This window comes from Megalopta genalis, chromosome 4 (assembly GCF_051020955.1).
Source record: "Megalopta genalis isolate 19385.01 chromosome 4, iyMegGena1_principal, whole genome shotgun sequence".
Lineage (NCBI taxonomy): Eukaryota > Metazoa > Arthropoda > Insecta > Hymenoptera > Halictidae > Megalopta > Megalopta genalis.
Genome location: NC_135016.1, coordinates 20,596,461 through 20,622,454, shown reverse-complemented (window position 1 = coordinate 20,622,454; position 25,994 = coordinate 20,596,461). Strand labels below are relative to the sequence as shown.

At 41.1% G+C, this 25,994-nt stretch overlaps 1 protein-coding gene across 1 annotated transcript in view; it reads left to right on the top strand.

The window, feature by feature from the left end:
* Window positions 1-2,750: 2,750 nt before the first annotated feature.
* The window catches only part of Gycalpha99B (guanylate cyclase 1 soluble subunit alpha 2), a 109,955-nt gene continuing 86,711 nt past the window's right edge, over window positions 2,751-25,994 (top strand). Inside the window, exon 1 of the mRNA XM_033467842.2 lies at window positions 2,751-4,141. Within this exon, the coding sequence (XP_033323733.1) occupies window positions 3,962-4,141 (180 nt within the window). The 5' untranslated portion in view covers window positions 2,751-3,961. The remainder of the gene's footprint in view (window positions 4,142-25,994) is intronic.

The following is a 25,994-nucleotide window of genomic DNA, read 5'->3' as shown; positions in this document are numbered from 1 at the left end:
ATTGCGAGACATTTCTGGGACACCCTGTATATCCCCGACGCCACGAATACGGCGAGATCGCTTCTTTGAAGCCGTTCTTGTTTATCGACAGCAATTATTCGGCGTCCCGGCTTCCGACGATTCAATGGGATGCTTCCAGGGCGAATCTAGGAACTGCCCCATAACTCCGTTTTTATTGCGGACGGAATGCATCGAGAAAGATGGTGCGGGACGCGATGTAAAAATTCTTGCGAAAGTTAATGACGTGTAAATGCGCTCCGTGGATGCGCCGCGGTGCGCTGTTCGTAACAATCGAAACCGATAAACGATGCGATTGTTCGAAACGTGCGACTTTCGACTCTTTTTTTATTCGTTGCAGAAACGAAGTTACAGCCGGCCTAGTTCCCGGATCGTGCAATTTCTGTTTCCAACGTCATCGCGGATCTCCGGCGAATAGAAGAAAATTTCGAGCGCACGGAAATATGGCGAAGGTCAGCGCTAAAAGTAACTAACTGGGTTTATTAGTATATTTTAGGGCAGCCAATCTAGGGCAGTTGATGTTTAATTTTCATGGTAATAGATGCTCCCCGTTCCGGAGGAAACGCGTCTAAGGCTTTAAGGCTGGCCGCGCTTCAAACAAAATTACCGAGTCTGAACTTCAACAATAGGCATCGCTCAACGATATTGCATTGTATCGGAGATTCAACAAGATTGCGAGATGCCTGTATACTTTCAATCAGTTCGAGAATACAACGACACGACGCGCAGTTCGTAACTTCGTGCAATTGTTATTGACAATTGGTGCTCTTATGTTTCTCAGGTTGCTGAGTTTGAATATGTTTGAACTGCGAAATTCAAAATGGGAAATCTAATATAATATTAAATCAAATCGATCATTAATCATTTTCCGATGTTTGGCTATAATTATATAATTAGGATATCAAAACGACGAGCTTAAGTTCAATACATATGTTTGAACTGCAAAATTCAAAATGGGAAATCTACTGCCGCAAACATCGTTTTTAACTTGTATTTTGTGAATGTCAATAATTTTCAGATGTTTGGTTATAATTATATAATTGGAATATCAAAACGACGATTTTAATTTCAATACATATGTTTGAACTGCGAAATTTAAAATGGGAAATCTGCTGGCACAAACATCGTTTTTAACTTGTATTTGCGATTATTAATCATTTTCCGATGTTTGGCTATAATTGTATAATTAGGATACCAAAATGACGATTTTCATTTCAGTACATTTAAGTATTAAGTCACGAATCTTGTTAGATTAAATCTTTCGATGACTGTCACAATTTTTCCTTTACTGTTATATTCCATTAAAGTCCATCTTCGTAATATATGTTCCAATGATAAAACGCTCTGCAAACGATTTCTTTAACAAACTTTAGCTTGACACATTAAAAAAGTTACAATCCTTAATATAAAACAAACGGATCGCGTAAATTTACGTTTTTCCATTCTGACTTCCTAGAACTGACCCCGCAGATTTACGTTTTCCTTGAATTGTTAGTAACACTTTATTAACACTCTACTAATATTTTATCAATACTAGAGTTATGTAAATAAATAACTTCGTAAAATTTTTATCAAAATTACTGTCTCGACTTAACAAAACTGCAACGCTCTAAAATCACCATCATATATATTCATTCAATTCTCTTAAAAAAATGCCCGAAAACCGAGAAACCCAGCCAAAAAAACAATCCGTCTTTTAAATGTTAAGATCACGAAGCATGCTCAGCTCACTCCTCACTTAGCTTACTCCACAAGCTCACTGACCGCGCACGCTATTCGAAAATTTCAATCGGCATCCGATGCTCGGAACAACGCACACCACACATATACATACAAACAACACCGACGTTTCCGCCGCCACATACGATCCATCGAAAACTGCATTTTCTCCAACTTTCCAACTCAACTTTCAAAACTAAAGCTTCCCGACGCGCGACGTTGGAAGCAGGCGACCGGAGAAAAAAGCCGGCCTAGCTAGCCAAAAACCAAGGGATCAGCAGGAACAAAAGCGGCTCGCAGCGAGGCGTCCCAAGAAAGACACAGTCGAGTGCCCCTTCCCCCCCGTCCATGACCCAGATCACCTATCAATAAGCTTCCTGACCCCAGGCTGGTTACAAAGGCGTCGAGGCAGCAACAGCATCGAGGCTACTTCGGAGCGAAAGCTTTGTCGCGGAGGACAGAACCGGGCGCAGTAGTTGGCTTTGGAACCGTGCTGGCACGTTCTCTCGCGGAACGAACCCGATCGGATCGAGTTCCATCGGACAGGCGGTCGCGTGCGCGAGCCTTTCAATCGGACGGGCTCTGAATCGGGGCAAGAAAAGAATGCGATACGGGACGAGGCGATACGAGGCGAGCGTTGGCTAGGCTGCGGGCTGGTCGAGCTACGCGTCAGCTGGTAAAAAAGGAGCGAAGCTGCAGAGAAACTGGCATACAGATAGTCGGACAGGCGGACAGCCGAGTAGTGCAGGGTAGCGCAGGTTTTCGTTTGCGGTTGGAAGAGCTGCACGTAAAGAGAAAAAGCCAGTCTCTCTCTCCCCCCTCTCTCTCTCTCTCTCTCTCTCTCTCTGGCGGTGGGTTGAGAGGGGCTGAAAATTCGCGCAGGCGTTTCCAGCGGCGTTCATCGTGGCGCCTCGACGCTCCTCGACGCTCCTCGACACCCCCGTCGGGTATCCAGCCAGCGTCGTCTCCCGCCCCCGTCCATCCCCCACCAGAGGGTTGAAACGGCGGCTCGGCGCTGCTCGCTGCGCCTCGGTCAATCCGCGACTAATATGGCGCTACGCGCTCGACCCGGCACCGTACGTAGCGTGCTTGTCAATCGACGGCCGATCGTGCACACCGCGATTTCGCACTGGCGCAAACGGTGAAACGCGCGCGAATTTCCATCGGCGAGCAGCCGACCAGCCGTTTCCACCGACGGGAAATACCATCCGGCGGAGAGGCCGTTCCACCGGGAACTCGAAGAGGACTCGATTGTTTTCGAAGCGTCGGCTTCGCTCGGCGCGGCGGTGAGAGAGAGAGAGAGAGAGAAACCGACCGCCGAGAGAGAGAGAGAGAGAGAGAGAGAAAGGAGAGAGGAGACGGTGCGAGGAGGCGAGCCGACAGGGACGGAAGAGCCCGAACCCCCGAGAGTTAGGGGATGATGGTATGTAACCGCGTGCACCGCTCGGCCGACCCGTTCAAGAGATCGTAGAGAGGACGCCGGGTGGTAAGTGCTGATTGCGTTGCGGTACCACGGACTCCGATAAGCGCGTGCGGCCAGTAATAAGTGAAATGATAGCGTCGTTAGCTGCGGCCTGGCACGCGAGGACGGATGGTAGATGCTGCGGCAAGGTGGCCGGTCCGCCGCCAGTTCTGAGGCAACGATGCTAGAGAAGCGGCCGACACTGGGACCAGACAGGATCGAGAGGAGCAGACGTAGCCGAACAAGCGACTAGGACCGAAGTGACGTAGATATATCGCGTGCGAGAAGATCGTCGACCACACGTTCGAACCGAGCGAGATCGTTAGAGACATTGTCGCCTTGCTCGCGCGAGGCGGCCGACCTCGAGCTCGTTGTTGCCGATCCAGCGTTCACGATCCAGCGTCGACGATCCAGCATCGAGGATCCAGCGACGGTCCTCTGTTTCTCGGGAGCACCATGGCCCGTCACGCGCTCGTCGACGCAGTCCGCGATTAGCCATCGGGAGACAAAGTCGTGTCAGAGAATCCGCGAGTAGACTCGTTTAGTCGGATCTCTGGTTTAGTTAGGATCTCTTCGAGGGATTCTGCGAAACGTTGGGACGAGAGAGGAGCGAAGGAGGAGAAGAAACGGAAGGAGACGGCGGGGAAGAGAGAGGGCGAAGCGTCACGCGGCACTTTTCAATTAACGCGATAAGGAGGACCCAGTGTCCTGCGCGACCACCGATCGGCGGCAGGGATCTCTTTGACGGCTGACCGAAACAAAATGGCATGTCCTTTCTCCAGAGATTGCACCAACTCGAGGCACCTAGGCGGAAACCCGTCCAGACAATCCTCGTTCGAGGTGACCGCGTCGACGACCCGCGAAGAAACCGAATGTGCCAACAAGGAGACCATCAACCTGCAGCACCTGAGGAGCGTCGTCCTCATTCTGACCAATCCACCGGTATGAATATCAATTTTAATAGCGTCGAACTGAGAATTTTTCACAGGATCCACGGGATAGACGGGCTTTTCTTTATCTTTGGAATACGTCCGAATAGCGAGAGTAAATTCTTCTTCTTTATTCTATCGCGGAGTTAGCGACGACGTTATTATCAGCAAGGAGAATCGCATTTGTCGATTAACAAATGTTGGATCGTTCGGGCTTCGTCGTTGCCGATTAGTTTGTTGCGCGATGAAAAAAACTGCCGGATCGGAACTGCGGCTTTCGGATTGTCGACCACTGGGAAATTCGTCGAATTGGCTCTTGCTTGCTGCACTTCGCGCAGACAATTTCATTTCGCAAAAATATCGACGGTCCGTTCGTAACGAAAGATTTATCTAGAACATAAATGAAAGTCTACACGGAAGATTCGTCAGTTGTATCATTAAGAAATCTGGAAATTAGTCTAGAATATCCTAAACTGCATTATCTTGCTCTTCTAAAGAACCAATTAAGACTTGCAATCTACGCTATTTTTGCATTGTGAAATCGAGAAGGGCACTGAAGATTTCAGCCTTTTCAATTAGTATTGGCATATTATCGCTTGGCGGGCGAACGATCAAAAATTCCAGCGCTCAAGCGAAGCTGCGGCTGACTCTTCGCTATCTTCGATACTGCAAAAATGCGCGCATCACGTCGTGATCAGCGCATTATTTCTAGTACCGAAAAAATGCACGAAGCTTCGTTTAGTCGCTGGAATTTTTCATTGTTTGCCGGGCAAACAATAATGCCGATCCCAGTTGCAAACGCTGAAATCTCCGGCGGCCTCTTCGATTTCGCGATCGAAGAACGAAAGAAAAAACGACGAGCATCTTCGCGTTGTCCCTCCGGCGAGAGGCTCTCGAGTGCGCAAAAATCTCGCGATTAGTTTGTCAGCCGCGGGAACAAGAACCCGAGAAGCGAACTTCAAACAGAACTGGAACACGAAGTTTGTTCTGCCGTGCAGGGAAACGGAGAGACTTTGTGCGTCTTCCTCGAGTACGGCACCCCCTACCTCCCCCTTCCCCGAGGCCTAAGTTCATCTTCTACTCGATGAATTTTTCAGAAAACTCTCCGATTCAATCTTCCCCCCGGGTAACGTTTCTTTATCTTGCCGATTGTTGGCCGCGAGAGCTGTGGAAGCGTTCTGTAAATGACGCGGCCCCGCGCCCCGCGCACGTCCGCTGGTGATCCTCTTAGACGGTCCTCGAGAATAAGAATCATGAGATATCGCGTGTCATCAGGATAGAACCCTCAGGATAGAACCCCGGGGCCCCGGTCGCGCATCTCCTTTATGCCCGGTATCGATCAATGTCTTATTAAACAAAATAGAAAGGTTGTCTTCGGAATGCGCGATTCCAGCGGAAACCCGTCGTTTTTCTTGGTCACTCCTAAAAATACACCCTGGCCAGAAATCAATACCGTCGGAATAAATTTATCGTGCAACGTCCATCGGGGAGGATGATCTTTTCGAAAAAAAAATAGCGAAAGCTCGCGAAAAGCTGTGATTCTTTATTTTTTGGGGGGAGGGCGCTCTGGGAATGGACATCGAAAGTATCAGAATTTCCTCTTTAAAAAATTTGTAGTCTGTCAATTGATTACAACGGACTTCGAGAATATTACAATTCTGTGGTCCATACATTTGTACTGTTTTAATTGATCGTAATGGACTTCGAGGATATTAGAATTCGCTGTTCAAAGAATTCGCGTTCTTTCAATTTATCGTTTCATTCGCAAGCTCTGCGAGCGTTTTATCTAACTTTTTGCGGAGGTAATGGACTAAAATTGCTTCGTAATTATCTGTAATCTATCGCAACTGTCTATTAATCTTCTACAATTAACCGGAAAATTCTCAATAATTTCCAGCAGTTTAAAGAATAATTTGTCTTCGAGGTACAGTGAATTCTCCACGATTTTCCTTGAGTTTGTAAACAAAAGTGGGCAATTTGGGAAGAGGAGATACGATTATCCGAGCTTCGTGGCATATTTTTATAGTTGCCGATTGTCAAGAATTGTAAAAACGAGGCGCAATGCTCGATTGATTATTCTTATTATCTTCTTATCTTATCTTATTATCTTATTATCTTATTATCTTCTCTTCCCAAATTGTCTATTTTCGTTTAAAAGCCGAAAGAAAATTAAGGATAAATTTATTGTACTAATTTATTGGCAGAGTAACTATAAATAAAAGTGCAGCAGCAGTCTTCTCAAGCGTTAATTTAAACTAAACAGAATCGAATTTGCTTTGAACACCGTTGGCATGTTTTTCTAAAGCAAAAATAAAGTCGACCAAATTTGTCTGAAGCGTCGAACGAGTAATTTAAACTAAATAGAATTGAATTTGGTTTCAATACCGTCGGCATGTTTTTGTGAAGCAAGAATAAAGTCGACCAAATTTTTCTCGGGCGTCGAACGAGTAATTTCGATGTTCCCCGTGGTTGTGGATGTGGAACATTGATAAGAGGGAGCGAGCAAGGGTGGCTTTTCTACCCTCGCGACGCTTTTCCAGCCGGCTATCTTCGCGCTCGCGTCTTAACGTTTCAAGGTGTTCATTTAGAAATTTGCTTTTTCACGGTCGGATAAATTCAGATAGGATTCCGCGTCCCGGCGCATCGCGTCCAGCTGTCGGGATCATAAAAAAACCGGAGGAGGGCTCTGATTAAAAGCGCGCTTACTTTCTCCGGCGTGCTGATTAAAAACTGTGAGATACATACAAAATGGCCCCGGTACGCATCGACCAATGATGTTTCTTGCCTTTCCCGGCTCGCTTAAACAACGTTAACAGTCTCCGGTCTCCTCTCGTTTCATCGCCGGGGAAATATAGAGCAGCTGAATGATCAGCCGACTTCGCGGCATGGCGCAAAATTCGCCGGTTTTGTAGGCGAATTAAAAGTATATAACTGGAATTAAATAAAATTCCATTTATATCGCGAGCGTATTCGTCGAATGAATATCAGTGCAGCCGGTGATCATCTCCTCATTCCGCTCTGTTTTATGGCGGTTCATAATACACGCGAGGTGTCGAGCTCTGTCAATCAAATTTTCAACGAATCATCATCTCTTTCTCCTTCCGATTTGAATTACGTTGATTCTCTTTTAACGCGGCGTTCGATTCTTTTATTCCGCCGCTCAATTCATCCAATTACGAGCATTTCACCGTTTGAGTCCCAAGCAGCGCGATCGCGCCGTTCAGATCTTGTGTCGCGATCAAATTTTAGCGACGCACGTATATCGCATAGCTGCTTTTACTCTTTTTTTTTCTTTTTGTTTTGTTTGTCAATCTTGACGAGCGCTATCGCGCCGCTTGGTTCTCTTCGCAATTAATTAGGACAAGCGCTATCATGCTGTTCAGCATTTTTCGACCATGTTTTCTGAATAACCCCTTTTCTTTCGGTTTCGGTTGCTCGGTATTTTTTTTGTGGAATGTACAGGGTGTCCCAGAAATGTCTCGCAATCCGGAAATGGCGAGTTCCTCGGATCATTTGAAGCAGCTTCTTCCTTTACAAAAATGTTCTCCGAGGCATCGTTAACGAGTTATTAACGAAAAACAGTGACCAATAAGAATCGAGTACGGCTCACGCGAGGCGGCCCAGTCAACCAGCGCGCGAAGCCCAGCTCCGCTCATTGGCTCGGTCGCCTCGCGCCAGCTGAGCTCGCCTCTAATTGGTCACTGTTTCTCGTTAATAACTCGTTAACAGTGCCTCGGAGAAATTTTTTGTAAAGGAAAAAGTTGCTTCGAATGACCCGAGGAACCCGCCACTTTCGGATTGCGAGACATTTTTGGGACAGCCTGTAGATTTTATTCGATCCTCTTGTAGATCCCTCGCTGCGAAATAACACGGTTTCCTCGACCGAGAACAATCGTCGACAAGATTCAACGGCTTCCTGTTTTTTTGTTTTATTAGGTCTACCGGAAAGTTTCACTTCAAGTTTCAATCCATATGCACGTGTTGATTTAAGACATATACGACTATCCCTCTTTATCATTGCATTTACACACATGTACTCTCCTAGATAAACTGAAACAAAGATGTCTCATGTCATTATTAAGTGAGACGCGATCGTGAAAACATGGCTACCGATGATAATGCCAGGCCACATGCTGCTTTGGCGACTCGTCGGAAAATCGCAGAGCTAGATTGGGAAATTCTGTCGCATCCACCATACTCCCCAGACATAGCACCCTCCGATTATCACTTGTTTCTCTCTTTGCAAAACTTTTTACAGGAAAAAAGATTCAAAACTGAAGCTGATGTCAACCAAGCACTAGTCGAGTTCTTCGCCTCTAAAAATAAATCATTTTTTAAAAATGGCATTTACAAGTTGCCATCACGCTGGCAAGAAGTCATAAGTAACGATGGAAAGTATATTCTACAATGAATATTATTAAATGTATGAAAATTGTGTTATATTTCAATTCAAAAACGGACAGAACTTTCCGGTAGACCTAATAAATACGGTCGTCTATGTTTTTTACATTAATATACCGGTGAAACACGCTTTGTGTCCCGTATCCGAGGATTCTCGACGACACAGAGCCTGGAACAAAGCAATCTAGTTATGAACCGAAACAGTTCGCGTATTGTATATCGGTTCCTGTAACGGTTTCAATATTGCTCGCAGAACATTCATAACATCGATTCTGCTATCGTAATAATATCGGTCCCGCAACTGCGATATTGATCCTAACTATTATCTTTGCAAAGGGTTACCGAAGTATGTATTCCGAGTTTGCAGAGGAAACTTCGCAGTTTTCATCGTTATTAAATCCCTGTCGCATCTTTCTCAGAAGATATTCTCCTGCGATCGGTTTTTGCGACACCGTCGCTTGTGAATTCAATCGTTGTCGAGATTGTTCGTCTAAAATATCGTTGCGTCTCGCGCCGTAATCCTTATCGTCGCGGCATCAAAGCAATCCGACGCGATCCGCTCGAAATTGTTGCAAAAAAGCCGTCGCTCTCGCACGCGATTAAACCACGGTATCTAAGTCCCCTATAATTTAATTACGCGATTCTTGCAAATCTAAACAGCCTAATTCCTGGCCGATCTCGCCACGCTGCACGTACACATGCACACACGTACATGGGCATTGTCGCGAATGCATATCGCGCCGTGACAACGTCTGTAACTGGATTCTGCCCCGGGGCTAATGCTGATATTATTACACGCGGACACCTGTTCCGATGAAATTATAACCGAAAAATCGCACGGCTCGTATTAATAATTAACTCGAGCGATTTACAATACATTTAAATAACCTGGTTTTATAATTAATGTCGAGCGAAGTGACTGTAACGATTTAACCCTTTCGCGATTAAAGGAAACATTTTTCCCGTTTTAAAACCGGCGATTGTCGTATTTAATTATCGCAAAAAGCGGGAAAAATGGAAAGATGAAATCAAATTGTGCTTACCATTGGCAAAAATATATTCCATAAAATTCCCCCAAAAAACTAGACATTGTTATGTATTTTTCTTATGATTTTTATTTATGTCTGAACGAGAACTATAAAATAAACTTATGATCCTGTAAGACCATAATGATAAATTCTATCGTCGTGTAAATGACTTTAAATGCTGACTCTGAACGTGAATGCTAAAACTTGTTCGTTCAATTTTCTTCTAAAAAGAAAGCAAACGTCAAGATTTTACATTTTTTACCTTTTTTTAAGGTACGCAAATTTTCATAGGGCGTTACCGATCCCAATTAATCCAATTACCAAAAATATTATCGACAATCTCTCGTCGAATTAGCTCGGAGTCTTTCGTCCCGAATCACGCTTAGCGCGAGTAGAAATAATCGCGGCGAAAATCGTCTCGGAAGCCATAAATTCTCGAGAACAAGGCGAGCCTGCGACGGCGCTGCGATCATCAAAGATTCCATCTAGTTCATCGGCAAAACCATACGAGGCACAGCGAGCACGGTCGCCCCAGGAATGCCATGATCGTCTCATCATCGCCCGCTGAAACTCCTCCGCGTTACTCTTAACCTTTTAGGTACGGCTGAATTTTGCGCGAGGCTATTTCTCTGGACGGCAGAGTCTGATATGTACTGTACAGAGTCTGATACTGTATATTCTTACTGTATATACAGGGTGTCCCAAAAATGTCTCGCAATCCGAAAGTGGCGGGTTCCTCGGGCCATTTGAGGCAACTTTTTCCTTTACAAAAATTTTCTCCGAGGCATCGTTAACGAGTTATTAACGAAAAACCGTGACCAATGAGAGGCGAGCTCGGCTGGCGCGAGGCGATCGAGCCAATGAGCGGAACTGGGCTTCGCGCGCTGGTTGGCTGGGCCGCCTCGCGTCAGCCGTACCCGATTCTTATTGGTCACTGTTTTTCGTTAATAACTTGTTAACGGTGCCTCGGAGAACATTTTTGTAAAGGAAGAAGTTGCTTCAAATGATCCGGGGAACCCGCTATTTCCGGATTGCGAGACATTTTTGGGACACCATGTGGACTGTTGTAAATCGATGCGAAGACAAAAGAAGTGTGAAACAATGCATACGAAGACGATTATTTGGTTCAAACGATGAGCGAGTGAGCTACTAGAGCAAGCCACTATAGTGGCGCGTCGTGCCTAAAACGTTAACTATCGGCACTCGGATGATTCTCTTGATATATCTAGCAGGAATTTCCATAAGACATTTTGCAAACATTGATATTTTGATGTCAACGAAGTTGAATTGAAATTGAAATGATTATACTGGTGTGTAAGTTAAAGTAATAATGATTTAGCGTCGACGTGTCAGCGACGAGTTCGAGTGCGAAGGGTTGAAAGGAGCTACGACGACCGTGCTAAAAAACAGCTGTAGATTAGTATGGTGTAGTCGACTGGTCGCTCTATCGTCTAAAACAAAATTCTAGCGGTTTAGTCCAGTTCTAAAAATTCATCCGCGGAAGCCACTATAGTGGCGCGTCGTGCCTAAAGGGTTAAAAACGTCTCCGTCGAAGAACGAAGATTCTCCATTTAGCGAACGCGATCATCGCCGACGTTACGTTCCGATTAGGGCGAATAGAATAGAAGTCGTTCAAAGTGCGCCGATATTCATGGGAACGTTCCACCGTACGACGAAACGAGGGTAGCGGAGCCATGGTGTTCTCTCGATGGCGGCCGAGCCCGGCGCGTTCGTTATTAAATACGATAAAATCAGCGGCCCCGTTCCGCGAGAAATACGAGCCGCGTCGGCGGTCCCGCTACAAATTAGAATTCTTCTGCGACGAGAATTAGGTCGGAAACGTGCAATAAACGCGTGCCGCGGCTGGTTCCTCCATTGTTCCGTCCCTGTGGCAGCGCATTTCCAAAGTTTCGTTTCGCGATCCGTGCCGCGGCGTCGATTAATCGCCGGTAAACAATGTTTCCGCGCTCGCGGAAATAGTTTCGCGAATCTTTTCCCGCCGCGGGAACAAAAACCGACTCGCTCGCTTTCACGCGTTTCCGTCGGCGCAACGGTGATCGATCGACCCCGCCGTACGAGCATTCTCGAAGAAAGACTTCTCGTTCGATTGATATTGATGCATGTGTGCACGTATATGTATACATTTCGGGGAAATAAATTCGTCGGTTCCGTTGCCTTCGTTCGAGAGCAACGCTGAAATTTTGTTTGAGGCACTCATTGAACCTTCGTACAAATAAAACGGAATTTAATGCGTCCGAAAAATACTATTGAATTTTAAGTATTAAATACTTATTAAATTTTAATTTGGCTCCACTGAGTGCTGCATTTGGCATCACTCAGCTTGTGTGCAAGCCGAGGAAGAGAATGTTTCGTTTTGAAATTTGGTTTGTTATATATCATTTAATCAGGTTGATGGATAATGTTAATGGAGGACAATTGAATGACATTATAGAATAATAATTTAGTAGTTGTTTAAAGTTTGAAACATTTCAAAATATTGTCACATATTGTCCAGCATGGCATTCGCAGTGCGAGATCGCTGCTATACTAAATTAGTATACACACACATTCCGGGAAAATAAATTCGTCGGTTCCGTTGCGTTCGTTCGAGAGCAACGCTGAAATTTTGTTTGAGGCACTCATTGAACCTTCGTACAAATAAAACGGAATTTAATGCGTCCGAAACATACTATTAAATTTTAACTATTAAATACTTATTAAATTTTAATTGGGTTCCACTGAGTAGTTGCGTGCAAGCCGAGGAAGAGAATGTTTTGTTTTGACATTTGGTTTGTTATATATCATTTAATCAGTTTGATGGATAACGTTAATGGAGGACAATTAAATGACATCATAGAATAATAATTCAGTAGCTGTTTAAAGTATGAAACATTTCAAAATATTATCACATATTGTCCAGCATGGCATTCGCAGTGCGAGATCGCTGCTATACTGAATTGCACTGCCTTCAAAGTGCTTCTTTCTGATTCACTGATTTGTGAATGCAACTTTGTTATGGGTACTGTAGAGCAGGCGGCAGGGTGGGGGGCATCTTGAACATTGTAAACAAACCAGAATCGACGCACGAGTGAAGCGACTGCGTAATGTTATTAGATTATATTATCATATACTACACAGCGTCCGCCGAAAACAGTTCTTGAATTAGACTCGTCGAAGTCTACAAAAGCACATGAAATGAATGACGAGCCTAACTGGTCATTGTATGTCAAGGGGTTAAAATTGAACCGACCGTGTCCTAAAGTAACCAGTTTGTGTTGCTTCATACCTAGACTGCCGATTTGTATGCAATATAAACACTGTCAGCATTAATTGCAAGATGCAGGAGTTATATGCACGTTCGTTCTTATTCTAAATAATTTCATTTAATAATATATATATATATTTACTAACGCTCGGTAAATAATCAGTAAACTGCGGATCATTGTGCAAAATAAAAATTGCCCGAATCAAGTGTTGCAAGAAACAAGTGTAGTCACTTAGGTATACCCTCCTTATATATATAAAAGAATAATATATATATTATTATTATCATTATTATTATATATATATCGATTGTTTCGACTATTTCACGAATGCGATCAAAGATTAGTGTGAAAAGAATAATATATATATTATTATATTATATACTATATATTAATATAATATAATATAATTATATATTATTATATATTATATTATATTATTATTATATTATATTATATATATATATACATATATTATTCTTTTTACATTAATCTTTGATCGCAGTCGTGAAATAGTCGAAACAATCGATATATATATATAATAATAATGATAATAATAATATATAATATCGCACTAAGGACGGATTGAAAAGGGATTGGTTAGTTTAAGGAATTAGTTATTTAATTAGTATATATATTTATATATATGTAATCTTTTACGCGACATCTATTTGTCGAGGTGTGGAAGTTTTTTTCTCCTGTTCCGTCCAAGAAGACTTATAATTACGAATCGCGTTCGCGCGTCCTTTGTGCGGACGTCTTGACCGCGTCGCAGCGATATTCGATTTCCGGCAACTATAATCGAGATTTCGTCGGCTGAAACGCTGCGGATCAGCCACGTTCCGTCGCGTCGATTCGAAAAGAGATTAAAACCATAGGGGAGCCGTTCCATCGTTATTGTGTATTTTTCTTTGTCGAAGGTATCGGAAAGCAATCCGAAACTTTCTCTTTGTGCTGCAAAATAGTTCCGCGTAACCGTCGAACGCTTTTTGGACGCACTTTTGAAAACCTTGATTCCCTACGGATTTATTTCCGTTTACCCTTTACGCGCAAAGCAATTCGAATAAATCGGTCTCGGCAAAAGGAAAACAAAAGCGCCGAAATAAAATGCTGGAGAACGTTTTCCAGCGGCGGCGGCGCCGCGAGCACAGAAAATCGTTTTGAATAAGGTCCCTTTGTTGCACCGTTGATTCTAGAAAGATAATTACGCGATGATACTGTTATTTGCTATTTAACATTGATCAGCGGACCGCGGATTTTATGCGCTTACAACGAAATTGAGTAGCCGTAATTTTCAAGCGGAGAAAGAATAAAAGTATCGAGGAGTATGGATACGTTACTTTCGATTTACTATAATGATTAAAGAAAGGAGGGTATACCTAAGTGACTACACTTGTTTCTTGCAACACTTGATTCGGGCAATTTTTATTTTGCACAAAGATCCGCAGTTTACTGATTATTTACCGAGCGTTAGTAAAACCTTTTAACACCTGTTAAAACGCAAAAACTTTTCTAAAACTGGATTAAGTGAATTTAATGTTTTTTTTAGATTATTGAGGGACCACTCTACTAGGGGATGACTAAAATGCTTTTTTAAAATTTTGCTATTACTTGGAATGACAAAAAGGAGAATAAAAGACTCTCGTTCTTTAGGGAGCTTTTTCTTATAGCAGCCTATAACGAAAATGTAAAAAATGCCTTTCTTAGATCTCGGTTTGATTGAAATCGGTTAACCGAGAATCGAGCTAGTAAAAACTACAAATTTTTCACACTTATTAGTCGAAAGTGTTAAAGTGTAAAAAATCGGGATTTTTGTCATCTTTAATTTGTTGTAACTCGCAACAACGTGAATCGATTTCGATAAAATTTTCAACGTGCATGTAAGTTACCGAGATCAACGAAAGGCATTTTTTTAAATTTTCGTTATAGGCTCAGATAAAAAAGTTAAAAACGAGAATATTTTATTTTCTGTCATTCCAAGTAATAGCAAAATTTAAAAAAGACATTTTAATCATTGTCCACCACACTAGTCCCACTATCATCTAAAAAAGATTCAAGCCCCTTGGTGTCCAGTTAAAAAAAAAAAGAATTATTGCGTTTTGAAAAGTGTACGAACACTTTTGTGACGTACTGTATGCGCTTTCGACTGCGACCACGTCTGTCCCGGTCGTTTTTACACTATCTTTTTCATCCGGTGCATATAGACTGTGGAATCGTCTTGAATTACTGCCAGGAAACTTCCACTGGGAGATGAAACATTTCCGTTTGAAAAAAATAAAAGTAACCTCCGCGTCCTTCTGCGGGAAAGTCGGCGCGGATTCAGATTATCGTTTGCCCGAGACTGTTCTCCCATCGACCGACACGATGGGAAACGCAATGCTACCCGAGCAAGCGCTCGCTGAAGCTCCCTGTCAAAAGATTGTACAGAGCGTGTTTCGCGGGTTTCAGCACAAATTTCATCCACAGCGCGTTCGAAAAATTAGATTAAAAGCTGCACTCGACGGGAACTCCGGGAATGCTTCATTGAATTGCCGCAATAAAAATATGAAGCGAAGAACAATCCATGCAGCATACCCCATGTATCGTGCATTCATTACAACAGTTCGGCGAAGCTCGCGCGGAGTTTTTAGTCGAATAACAAAATTTCGTTTAATAGGATTTTCCGCATTCCGTGCTCCAGCGAGAACGTTCGATCCGCCGAAGAAATCGCTCGCAGACGGTCTATTTAACAGCAATGTAAAATAACATTTCTGTATCTGCCTTGTTTCTAAATCAACGCTTCAAATTACTGGAAATCTCTCAACAGGCTTTCCAATCATTTTTCTACATGCAGAAGGAGATTTGCATTATTACACGGCCTTAAATCTAAATGATCTACCAAATTCCGTATAAAAAATTTCTGCCGCCTTTGCACGATTTTTCGTTATAGGCTTTCTCAACCGTTGAATTTCGAGTGTCAAACAATTATCAGCAAACTGCCAGCGCGCAAAATATTCAGAATAATAAAGTAGCGCGCTTGATACGCAGCTTCTTCGTTATCTTTTTCTCTCCGCAGTGTTCCGCATCGACGAATCACTCGACTTCGTCGCAGAATAAAATGACCGTTCCCGTGGCGCCTGTAAATAAAGTACAATGAAACTGCGGAAATGACGTTCCCCGTTCGAAATGTTATCTTTTCCCTTCATTACGAATTAAAGTTCTCTGTTTACTCGGTCGAAGATCGGGCAGGAAGAATCGCAACGCTCTAACGCAGTCGGTCCGACAGTTGTTCCGCAGAAATATTCCCAGCTCGCCGCGATCAAAACCAACAAATCCGCTCGGCGTGGCCGCCGCGCTACGCCGAAGCGCGCGCGTTTTCGCTCGGCCCGATGTTTGTTTTAGTGCGATTTCGAGTGGGCACGATGGGTTCCGCGCGACGCATCCCGCATCCCGCATCAAGCTGCAGCACGGAATCGCCGGACGGGACTCGAAAAGTTAATACAACGGCGCGGAAACGGCGTTAATGAAAGCCCCCCCGGCGCGCTTAGCTCCGTTTTAATGGAATTGAAACTTGAAGAATGGCCCGGGCCGGGCCAATTCTGTAGCTGGCTTCTAATTTCCGGGCGCAGACGGTTCCACGCACGGCCAATCAGAGAAACGGCCCGCGATAAATTCTCGAAACGGACGCGGCAACCGACGAATTTATTTTACACCGTTGCTGCATCGTTTTTCCGATTTAACCAGTTAGCCGTGGCGGCTCCTTTTCAGAGAGCGCACCTATATGTGTCGCGAGAATCATGAAGCGACGACGAGTATACTCGTCGAACACAGAGTAAGTAAGTCGCTGTTAAAATATTGGATCGAAAGGACGGTTTTGTTTTATAAATTAACAATTTTATTGCCAGTATTTGCTTATTCGCTCAACATTAATGTATACTCAAGAATCAAATACTTGTGAAAATTGAAAATTTAAATTGCTGCTGTAGAGTGGAATTCAGCGAAGCAAGGAACGATACCGTGATCCTTTTCTAATCTTATTTTTATAACAATGTTAAACACATTTACGTAGGATCGGCCTAAAAATGTTCTAAACATATTTAAATTTGTGTATACGTTTCTGTTTTCACTAAAATTACGATTTAGATAGCCAATGGTCACTGCTTTTTACGCGCGACGAGTATAGATAGAATACGATAGAACTTTCTTTATCCGGACAAAGCAAGGTGACATGGACGTTCGGATAACGGAACAGTTACTTAATTACAGTGTCAGATATCATTTTCATCGACGTTGAACCTACCGATCACTAGGGACGTCTGTCACGCGTTGCTTCGCGAGAATTACGAGACTGAATTTATTCGGTCGTCTCGCTGTTTCTATTGTAATCTGTCACGGAGAATTATTAACGAGTTATAAAGACACTTTTCAACCTCGAGAATTTTAAAATGAAAAACGTGGAACCGGTCATATCGACTAGTACGATAGGTTTAACCCTTCGCACTCTAAGCGATTTTAACTCGAAACCTAAAACAGTTTCTCCGACCTATAGTACTTCCATTTGATACAATTTACTGCATTTTATGCATACGACATTGAATTTTGTGACCCAAGCAACAATTACAGTCCGCACAGTTTTTTAACACGTTCCGTGCCACGTGTACCATCGATGGTACACGCTTGCATGTTTACTTAGTGAACTGAACAAATTGTTTACAAGAAATTTAAAACCGAAGAATCAATTTTCACCGCAAGAATGGGCGTTGATAAGTTTTTGTTACGTTGTTATGTGTACGAGAATTAATAATTGCACGTAATACATCAAGTTTTAGTAAAATATCAAAGTGTGAAGATTCGAGTAAAAAAAGCTCGGCACGGAACGTGTTAAATATGAACAAATTCGATGATGTTAAAAACGTATTTTCAAACGTGATCTAACAATTTTTGATTGCGCCTCGGAATCGCCGCTCGAGTGCAAAGGGTCAATATTAACTTGCACTGCAAATCGTTCGGCACTTGGATTGCTTTAGATCGAACCGATCACATTAATAAAGCATCCGCATAGCATATAATTCGGATATCAAAGGTTAATCAAGGTTCTCCTGGCATCGTCTGCCACTTCTCCATGACGAGCATGCTCGTCGAGCACAGTTAACTGGTTCATTGCTCCAATTTTTCGACGAATATTTTGATGCGGCGTCTCTCGCTTCAACAATCTCTTAAAACTCGAACCGTTTTCTTGCAAAATTACAACGTTCGTTCTGAATTAATTCACAGCAATTCGCTCGGCACTTTTGCGCCGCGTTGCTCTCGCAAAATGGTTCGCAATGGTTTGCAAGACAAAATTTGCAACGCGAGATGAAAAGAGGTCCGAACGAACCAGCGAACGCGGACGGCCGACTAATGGACGGTTCTGCGGAAGATCGCTCGGCAATTACGGATGCCTGTGTACATCGATTCGCATCAGTTTTACTTAGAGCCGCCGCGGTTGTTCCGGCCGTAGGCAGCCGGAAACCGCGTCGGCATCTGCGGAAAACGGGCGGTGACGTACGCTCGGTGCTTGTATTATCCGTTCGATTAAACAACACAGCATCGAGCCACTTCGATTCGAGAGGAAATGAAAGGCTATCTACAACGAAAGCCAAGGATACCTGCCGCCTTCGTCGATATCGCCGCCGGGATGCTATTGATGTTTATGCCAATGGAACGTCGGCGATTCAACAGGTTACGCTCGAGAATAACTGTTAAACATTGTACCATCTTTTGTTTGCCGCCAGTCGTCCAGTGGGAGATTGATAATTGTTCGGCCGATGTCTAATGTCGGTTGAATCGCGAAATGTTTAGGCTGTCGAAGATCTCGTTGACATGTAATTAAATTATTATAATTAACCCCTTGACGTACCATTTTCTTCGCAATTAGTGCGATTAGAAATTTTTCGATGGCAATAATTTCTTAGAAGGGAAAGAAAATTGATGCTTATTGTGTGTTATTCAAATTTACTTGAATGCTTAAATATTGATGCCAAGAGATTAGAATATTATTCCAATTTTCATAGGACAGAATAATATCTGTATTCAATAAGTTATTATTAGAAATTTTCACGACGAGTGGGACTCGTCAAAGCACGGCAAGGAGTATATCATAATATAATATAATATAATATAATATAATATAATATACTATAATATAATATAATATAATATAATATAATATAATATAATATAATATAATATAATATAATATAATATAATATAATATAATATAATATAATATAATATAATATAATATAATATAATATAATATAATATAATATAATATAATATAGTATAATATAATATATTATAATATATATAATATAAAAAATATAATAATATAATATATTATATATATAATATTAATACAATATATAATTATTATTACAATTAAATTAGTCGAGTGAACGTTTCTCGTCAGCAATTGGCCCTTAAAAATTAGTCGCTGTCAGATATAATGCGCTGAATTGTTGCTCCAAAAATTAATTGCAAATCTGGACGGCAACTTGTTCGCCTCTATACGGTCCTAATGAAATAAAACCTTAGCCGGGAGTTTTGTTATCTTCCGCGAACGTTTAATGGCCAGTCCCTCAATCCCTGTGCTTTACTTTCTTTATCGTTTAACACCTCCTCTTAATTTTCCAGTGACGTCCCCTCCTTTCATTTTCCGTGTCAGCCATTTCTTTTTATGATATCCCCTTCGGTCTCTGGTCTTTTCTTTTTCTCAGGAAACAGATTCGTTGTCGAGAAGAAGACACTATTTTTTAGGTCACGCAGTGATACATTTGATACAGTGTATCAAATGCCGCTGTCGTTGTCGTTATTGTTAAGGGAAAGCACAGGGAAATGATTGTAAATTACGAGCATACATTTCCTCCGTTGTCGAGGCGATTATCATTTTTCTCGTTAGTATTTAATGATTCCGCAAATGAAGATTCCGTGGGAAACCGGCTATCGATTAACAGTCGACATTTAATTGGTTTCGTTACCCGTTGAATTCAACTATACATTTTTAATTAAGAAGCATTTAACGCAAGGGATGGAAAATGTTGTGGAACTTTTTAATAGGTTATTAAATATGATAAAAATAATGTAAATATATTAATAATATAAGTAATAATAGTATATATTATTCTATTAATTATATATGAATAGAATAAAAATTATATAAGAATAATATTAATAGAATATAATAATTAATATATATTATTCTATATATCTATTATTCTATATTAATAGAATAATAATTAATATATATTATTCCATTAATTATTCTATTATTAATTATATACACATATATATATCATCCGATAAATCGGATTTCAGTATCGTTCAGCTTTTTCAAGTACAGTAAATTTTCCCTAATTTTTCTCCAATTTATAAACAAAAATGGACAATTTGAGAAGAAGAAATACAATTATTCGAGCCTCGAACCTCATTTTTATAATTATTGGCAATCGGCGACTATAAAAATGTGCCACGAGGCTCGAATAATCGTATCTCTGCTTCCCAAAGTGTCCAGTTTGATTTACCAACTGAAGGAAAATTGGGGAGAATTTACTATAATTCTCAGACGCCGCACCAAAAGCCCGATTATTTTTCGATCCGATAATGCGTCGCGGTACCCAGCAAGACGTAGAATAAGCCGAGTGCCAAGAACGACGATTTAACCCCTAGATAATAGTCTCAGATTTCCCCGTCGACTATGTTAGATGGAATTCTGAAATCAACGGGAGCGAGCAATGAATATTAATAATTCCCGGCAGAATGGTTGATACTTGAAACGCGGTCCGTCGCTCGAAATGTAAATCCCGTTGTTGGAAGTTCGCGGTATCAAATTCGAATTAAGTGCTTGTAGCCGAAACGTATCGGGCAATATGCGCAATTTTAGCAAACCGGGAGACTCCAATTTGAAATTCATATTACGTATTTCGCCTGTATATTAGTACGTGGCAGCACGGAAGGGCCGCTGCCGCCGGTTTTCCGCGATCAGAAATTTCGAGTGGAACGAACGGTTGGGGACACGGAAGCGTGTCGCTCTTGATTTTTTTCAGGATCGATGGATCCGGTTCGATCGTAGAGAACATCTATCCCCTTCGACGCGCGTACGTACCAAACGGATCGACGCGAAACTAATGGCAGTTCCATGACGGAACTGCGCGCAAAAAAAAGGGATGCGCGATGCTCAAACGACACTATGCTTTTTGCGGTTGTTAAACACTTTTATCTAGGAGCGCGCACCTATATGTGTCGCGAGAATCATCAAGCGACGACGAGTATACTCGTCGAACACAGAGTAAGCAAGTCGCTGTTAAAATATTGGATCGAAAGAACGGTTTTGTTTTATAAATTAACAATTTTATTGCCAGTATTTGCTTATTCGCTCAACATTAATGTATACTCAAGAATCAAATACTTGTGGAAGTTGAAAATTTAAATTGCTGCTGTAGAGTGGAATTCAGCGAAGCAAGGAACGATACCGTGATCCTTTTCTAATCTTATTTTTATAACAATGTTAAACACTTTTATGTAGGATCGGCCTAAAAATGTTCTAAACATCTTGAAATTTGAGTATACGTTTCCGTTTTCACTAAAATTACGATTTAGATAGCCAATGGCCACTGCTTTTTACGCGCGACGAGTATAGATAGAATACGATAGAACTTTCTTTATCCGGGCTAAGCAAGGTGACATGGACGTTCGGATAACGGAACAGTTACTTAATTACAGTGTCAGATATCATTTTCATCGACGTTGAACCTACCGATCACTAGAGACGTCTGTCACGCGTTGCTTCGCGAGAATTACGAGACTGAATTTATTCGGTCGTCTCGCTGTTTCTATTGTAATCTGTCACGGAGAATTATTAACGAGTTATAAAGACACTTTTCAACCTCGAGAATTTTAAAATGAAAAACGTGGAACCGGTCATTTCGATTAGTACGATAGGTTTAACCCTTTGCACTCTAAGCCATTTTAACTCGAAATCTAAAACAGTTTCTCCGACCTATAGTACTTCCATTTGATACAATTTACTGCATTTTATGCATACGACATTGAATTTTGTGACTCAAGCAACAATTACAGTTCGCACAGTTTTTTAAATATAAACAAATTCTGTGATGTTAAAAACGTATTTTCAAACGTAATCTAACAATTTTTGATGGCGCCTCGGAATCGCCGCTCGAGTGCAAAGGGTTAATATTAACTTGTACTGCAGATCATTCTGCACTTGGATCGCTTTAGATCGAACCGATCACATTAATAAAGCATCCGCATAGCATATAATTCTAATATCGAAAGTTAATCACTTACTGCATTTTATGCATACGACATTAAATTTTGTGACTCAAGCAACAATTACAGTTCGCACAGTTTTTTAAATATAAACAAATTCTGTGATGTTAAAAACGTATTTTCAAACGTAATCTAACAATTTTTGATGGCGCCTCGGAATCGCCACTCGAGTGCAAAGGATCAATATTAACTTGCACAGTAAATCGTTCGGCACTTGGACCGCTTTAGATCGAACCGATCACATTAATAAAGCATCCGCATAGCATATAATTCTGATATCGAAAGTTAATCACTTACTGCATTTTATGCATACGACATTGAATTTTGTGACAAAACTAATGGCAGTTCCATGACGGAACTGCGCAAGAAAAAAAAAGGATGCGCGACGCTGAAACGACACTATGCTTTTTGCGGTTGCCAACACGGCGGCGATCCCGTTCGGAAAGTCTGAGCGACGTCCTCGTTAAAAGCCTCGCCTGGTTCGCGACGGATCTTCCAAGGCGTCCGCCCATTAATTGTCGATCAATCGTGCACGGCCATTAGCGGGAACTACGGTCTTCGGGATTTCGCCCGCGAATTACTCACGGCTCGCTGAATATTTCGGGTACATTTTTTCGCCGATGCATGCACGTTTCGGGATACGCGACTCCGGGCTCTGCCAGGCTTGAAAGTCGCGTTGTGTTTCGTTTTTTAGCACGTTCACTGGAAAACTCGGTCACCGGCGTGAACTAGACACCCACGCTCGGGTCAAAACACTTAAGAAACACGTAGCAAGCACAGAGGAAAAAGAATGCGAAAATGATGCTTTCCGAAACGGAAGAATAAGCTGTTTTATTCAGAAAACGCGTCTAAGTCGCTGAAAAATGATCATATAATCGACTTTTTAGATACGTGTATTTTTTTATTCTGTTTATTTTATTCTGTTATTCTTTTTTTTAATTCTGTTATTCTGTATTTTACCCGGATTACTGAGATTACGCGTTTTGTTACCGAGCAAACACTCATAGCAAACGTCGTAATAAATATTTTCTTGGTCCGTGAATTGTGTGGATTCTTTCGTTTTTTTAAATAATATGGTATATATCGAGACATATATGTATATAATAAATTATGCTAAATAATTTAGTACGGAATATTTCACGTTTTTATATTTTACAAATGTGTGCATTCTTTCCTTTTTTAAATAATATGGTAGATATCGAGACATATATGTATATAATAAATTATGCTAAATAATTTAGTACGGAATATTTCACGTTTTTGTATTTTACAAATGTATGTATTCTTTCTTTTTTTTTTTAATAATATCGTGAGTATTGAAACATACATGTATATGATAAATTATGTTAAATAATGTAGTACGGAATATTTCACGTTTTTACATTTTTATTACAGGATTATTCACTTTGAACTGCTCGCAGTAATTAAAGCACAGTACAAATTAAATCAGTGTACAGAAATTTACAGAGAGTAACTAAAAAGGCTCAGTAATCGAAACGTAGAAATTAAATTTTGTATCTTTTTAAAGGCAGACTAACTCGTTCGAAAGCTGTATTGCCTAATTTGTTAAATATTTTGTGTCCTTTACATATCTCAATCATGGAAAAATTCGTACGTGACATAACCATGAACTGCTCATAGTCATTGAAGCACGGTAATTAGATCAGTGCACAGAAATTGGCACGCAGTAACTAGGATTGATATATAGAAATTAACCCTTAAATGCATGATTCTTTGTTTTAAATTTTAAAAAATCATTCTTTATAGGAATGTAGTCATAGGTTACGTAAAAAATAAATACAAAAATCTAGATAATAATATCGAGTATTTATTTTGAAAAAAGTTGCATGTAGACTTTTGGCAACAATATGCGTTTATTACTAAAATTATTGTAGACGTAAACAAATGGTCATGTATTTATATTATCTATTAGTATAGGAATTTTCACATTATTTATAAATGAAATGCAGCAAAGCAATTGCGATTTTTGTTGTGACACAAAGCTTTCCTTTATAGGAAACTCGAAAAAAGAAAATGTCTCTCCAAGTAACACATTGAAGGTTATCACCCACCACACTCAAATGTCAAAAAAACATATAACTTACTCGCCAAAAGTAATGACAAGTCTTTTATTTCACACATGGTCTATTGTCCATTGTTATCAACGTTAGCTCGGAAACGCACATACTCAGGTTTTTGAATAAAATTAAGTGGAACTGGAATGTAGACAATTGGCAACAATATGCATTTAAGGGTTAAATTCCTAATCTTTTTAAAGGCAGAGTAACTCGTTCAACAGTTTCATAGGGTTTCTAGGGTTCTTCAGAATTTAGGTCGTGCCAGTCGTACAGACACGGTGTGTTCTGCAGTCAATAGTACAAGCATTACATATGTATACAGTAAATTCGTTAAGTATTTTGTGTTCTTTATATATCTTAATTATGACAAAAATTCGTAGGTGACATAACCTTGAACTGCTCATAGTCATTGAAGCACGGCAATTAGATCAGTGTACAGAAATTGACGCACAGTAACTACAATTGACATACAGAAATTAAAATTATTACAGAATCTAAATTATCTTTTTAAAGGCAGAGTAACTCGTTCAACAGTTTTATTGCCCAATTTGTTAAATATTTTGTGTTCTTTATATGTTTCGATCCTGATAAAATTCGTGCTTATATATAAAAAAAGTCAACATATAATTGAAGTGTTTCAAGAGGTACGACGTAGATAAAATAGACTGTTTAATTTGTCGAAAGCTTCGGGCGTCACTTTAATGGGCACAGTAATTGACACACTTACCCTACGTCAACGCTATCTTTTCTTGCTGCCCTCGCTCTCATAGAACCGCAACCGATATCGTTAACGTTCTCAAAATCCCTTTCACCTTTCCTCAAAGTAACGTTTATGTTACACATAAACGATCCCTGCACTTCTGGCAAATACTTCAACCATAAACGAGCACCGTTCGCCGCGACCATTTTAGCCTCACCACTAAATAACCTGCCATTCACGTATGACACATTCACCTTCGTGAAACACGTATTTCTTGGGGGGGGGGGGGCGAACATTTAAAATGTGCAGTGACCTACGAACGCGTTTTTGCTCTTCTTGAAAAAAAAGGGAAATTACGAAGAACGCTCATGCTCAAAAAATAAATGCCCGAGCATGAAACTGCGAGAAGACATCCTATTTTCTACCTTAAGGAAGAACATCTCCGTGAATTTCACGCAAGAATTTTGATGCAACACGCAAAAGGCAGGTTTTACGGCAGCGGAGACCGTAGGAGGTTGTTAATTGCTCGTTCTCGGAGACATAATTACCTCCCAGCTAGTTAGAAATAACTTTCTGGCTTACGTACACACAGACTTTGAACGAATTTCTGGCGAATAAGTCGAACACAAAACTGCGAAGACGTTGCAAGAATTTATGAATATTGTTGGATTATTTTCAATCGATTGCAATTGTTGAAAGACGAAAGGCATTTTCATTTAACTTACATTTTTTTGAGGTTGACAACACGAAGTTAGATGGTTTTTATTTTGTATTTGCTAGCGACAACGCATTTTTATCTGAACTCTATAGAAATTACGATGCAGAAATTACTCTCCAATTGTCTCTCACATTGTACACAAGAATAGACAGTTTAGGAAGAGGAGAGATACGATTATTCGATCCCTGCGGCTCGTTTTTATAGTTGTTGACAACACAAACTAGCCGCGAGACTCGAATAATTGTCTTTCCAAATTGTCCATTTTGGTCGAAAACGTGGCACACGCTTGTTTATGGCTGAAGTATTTACCAGAGGTGCAGAGATCGCTTATATGTAAAATGAACGTTACTTTGAGGAAAGGCGAAATGGATT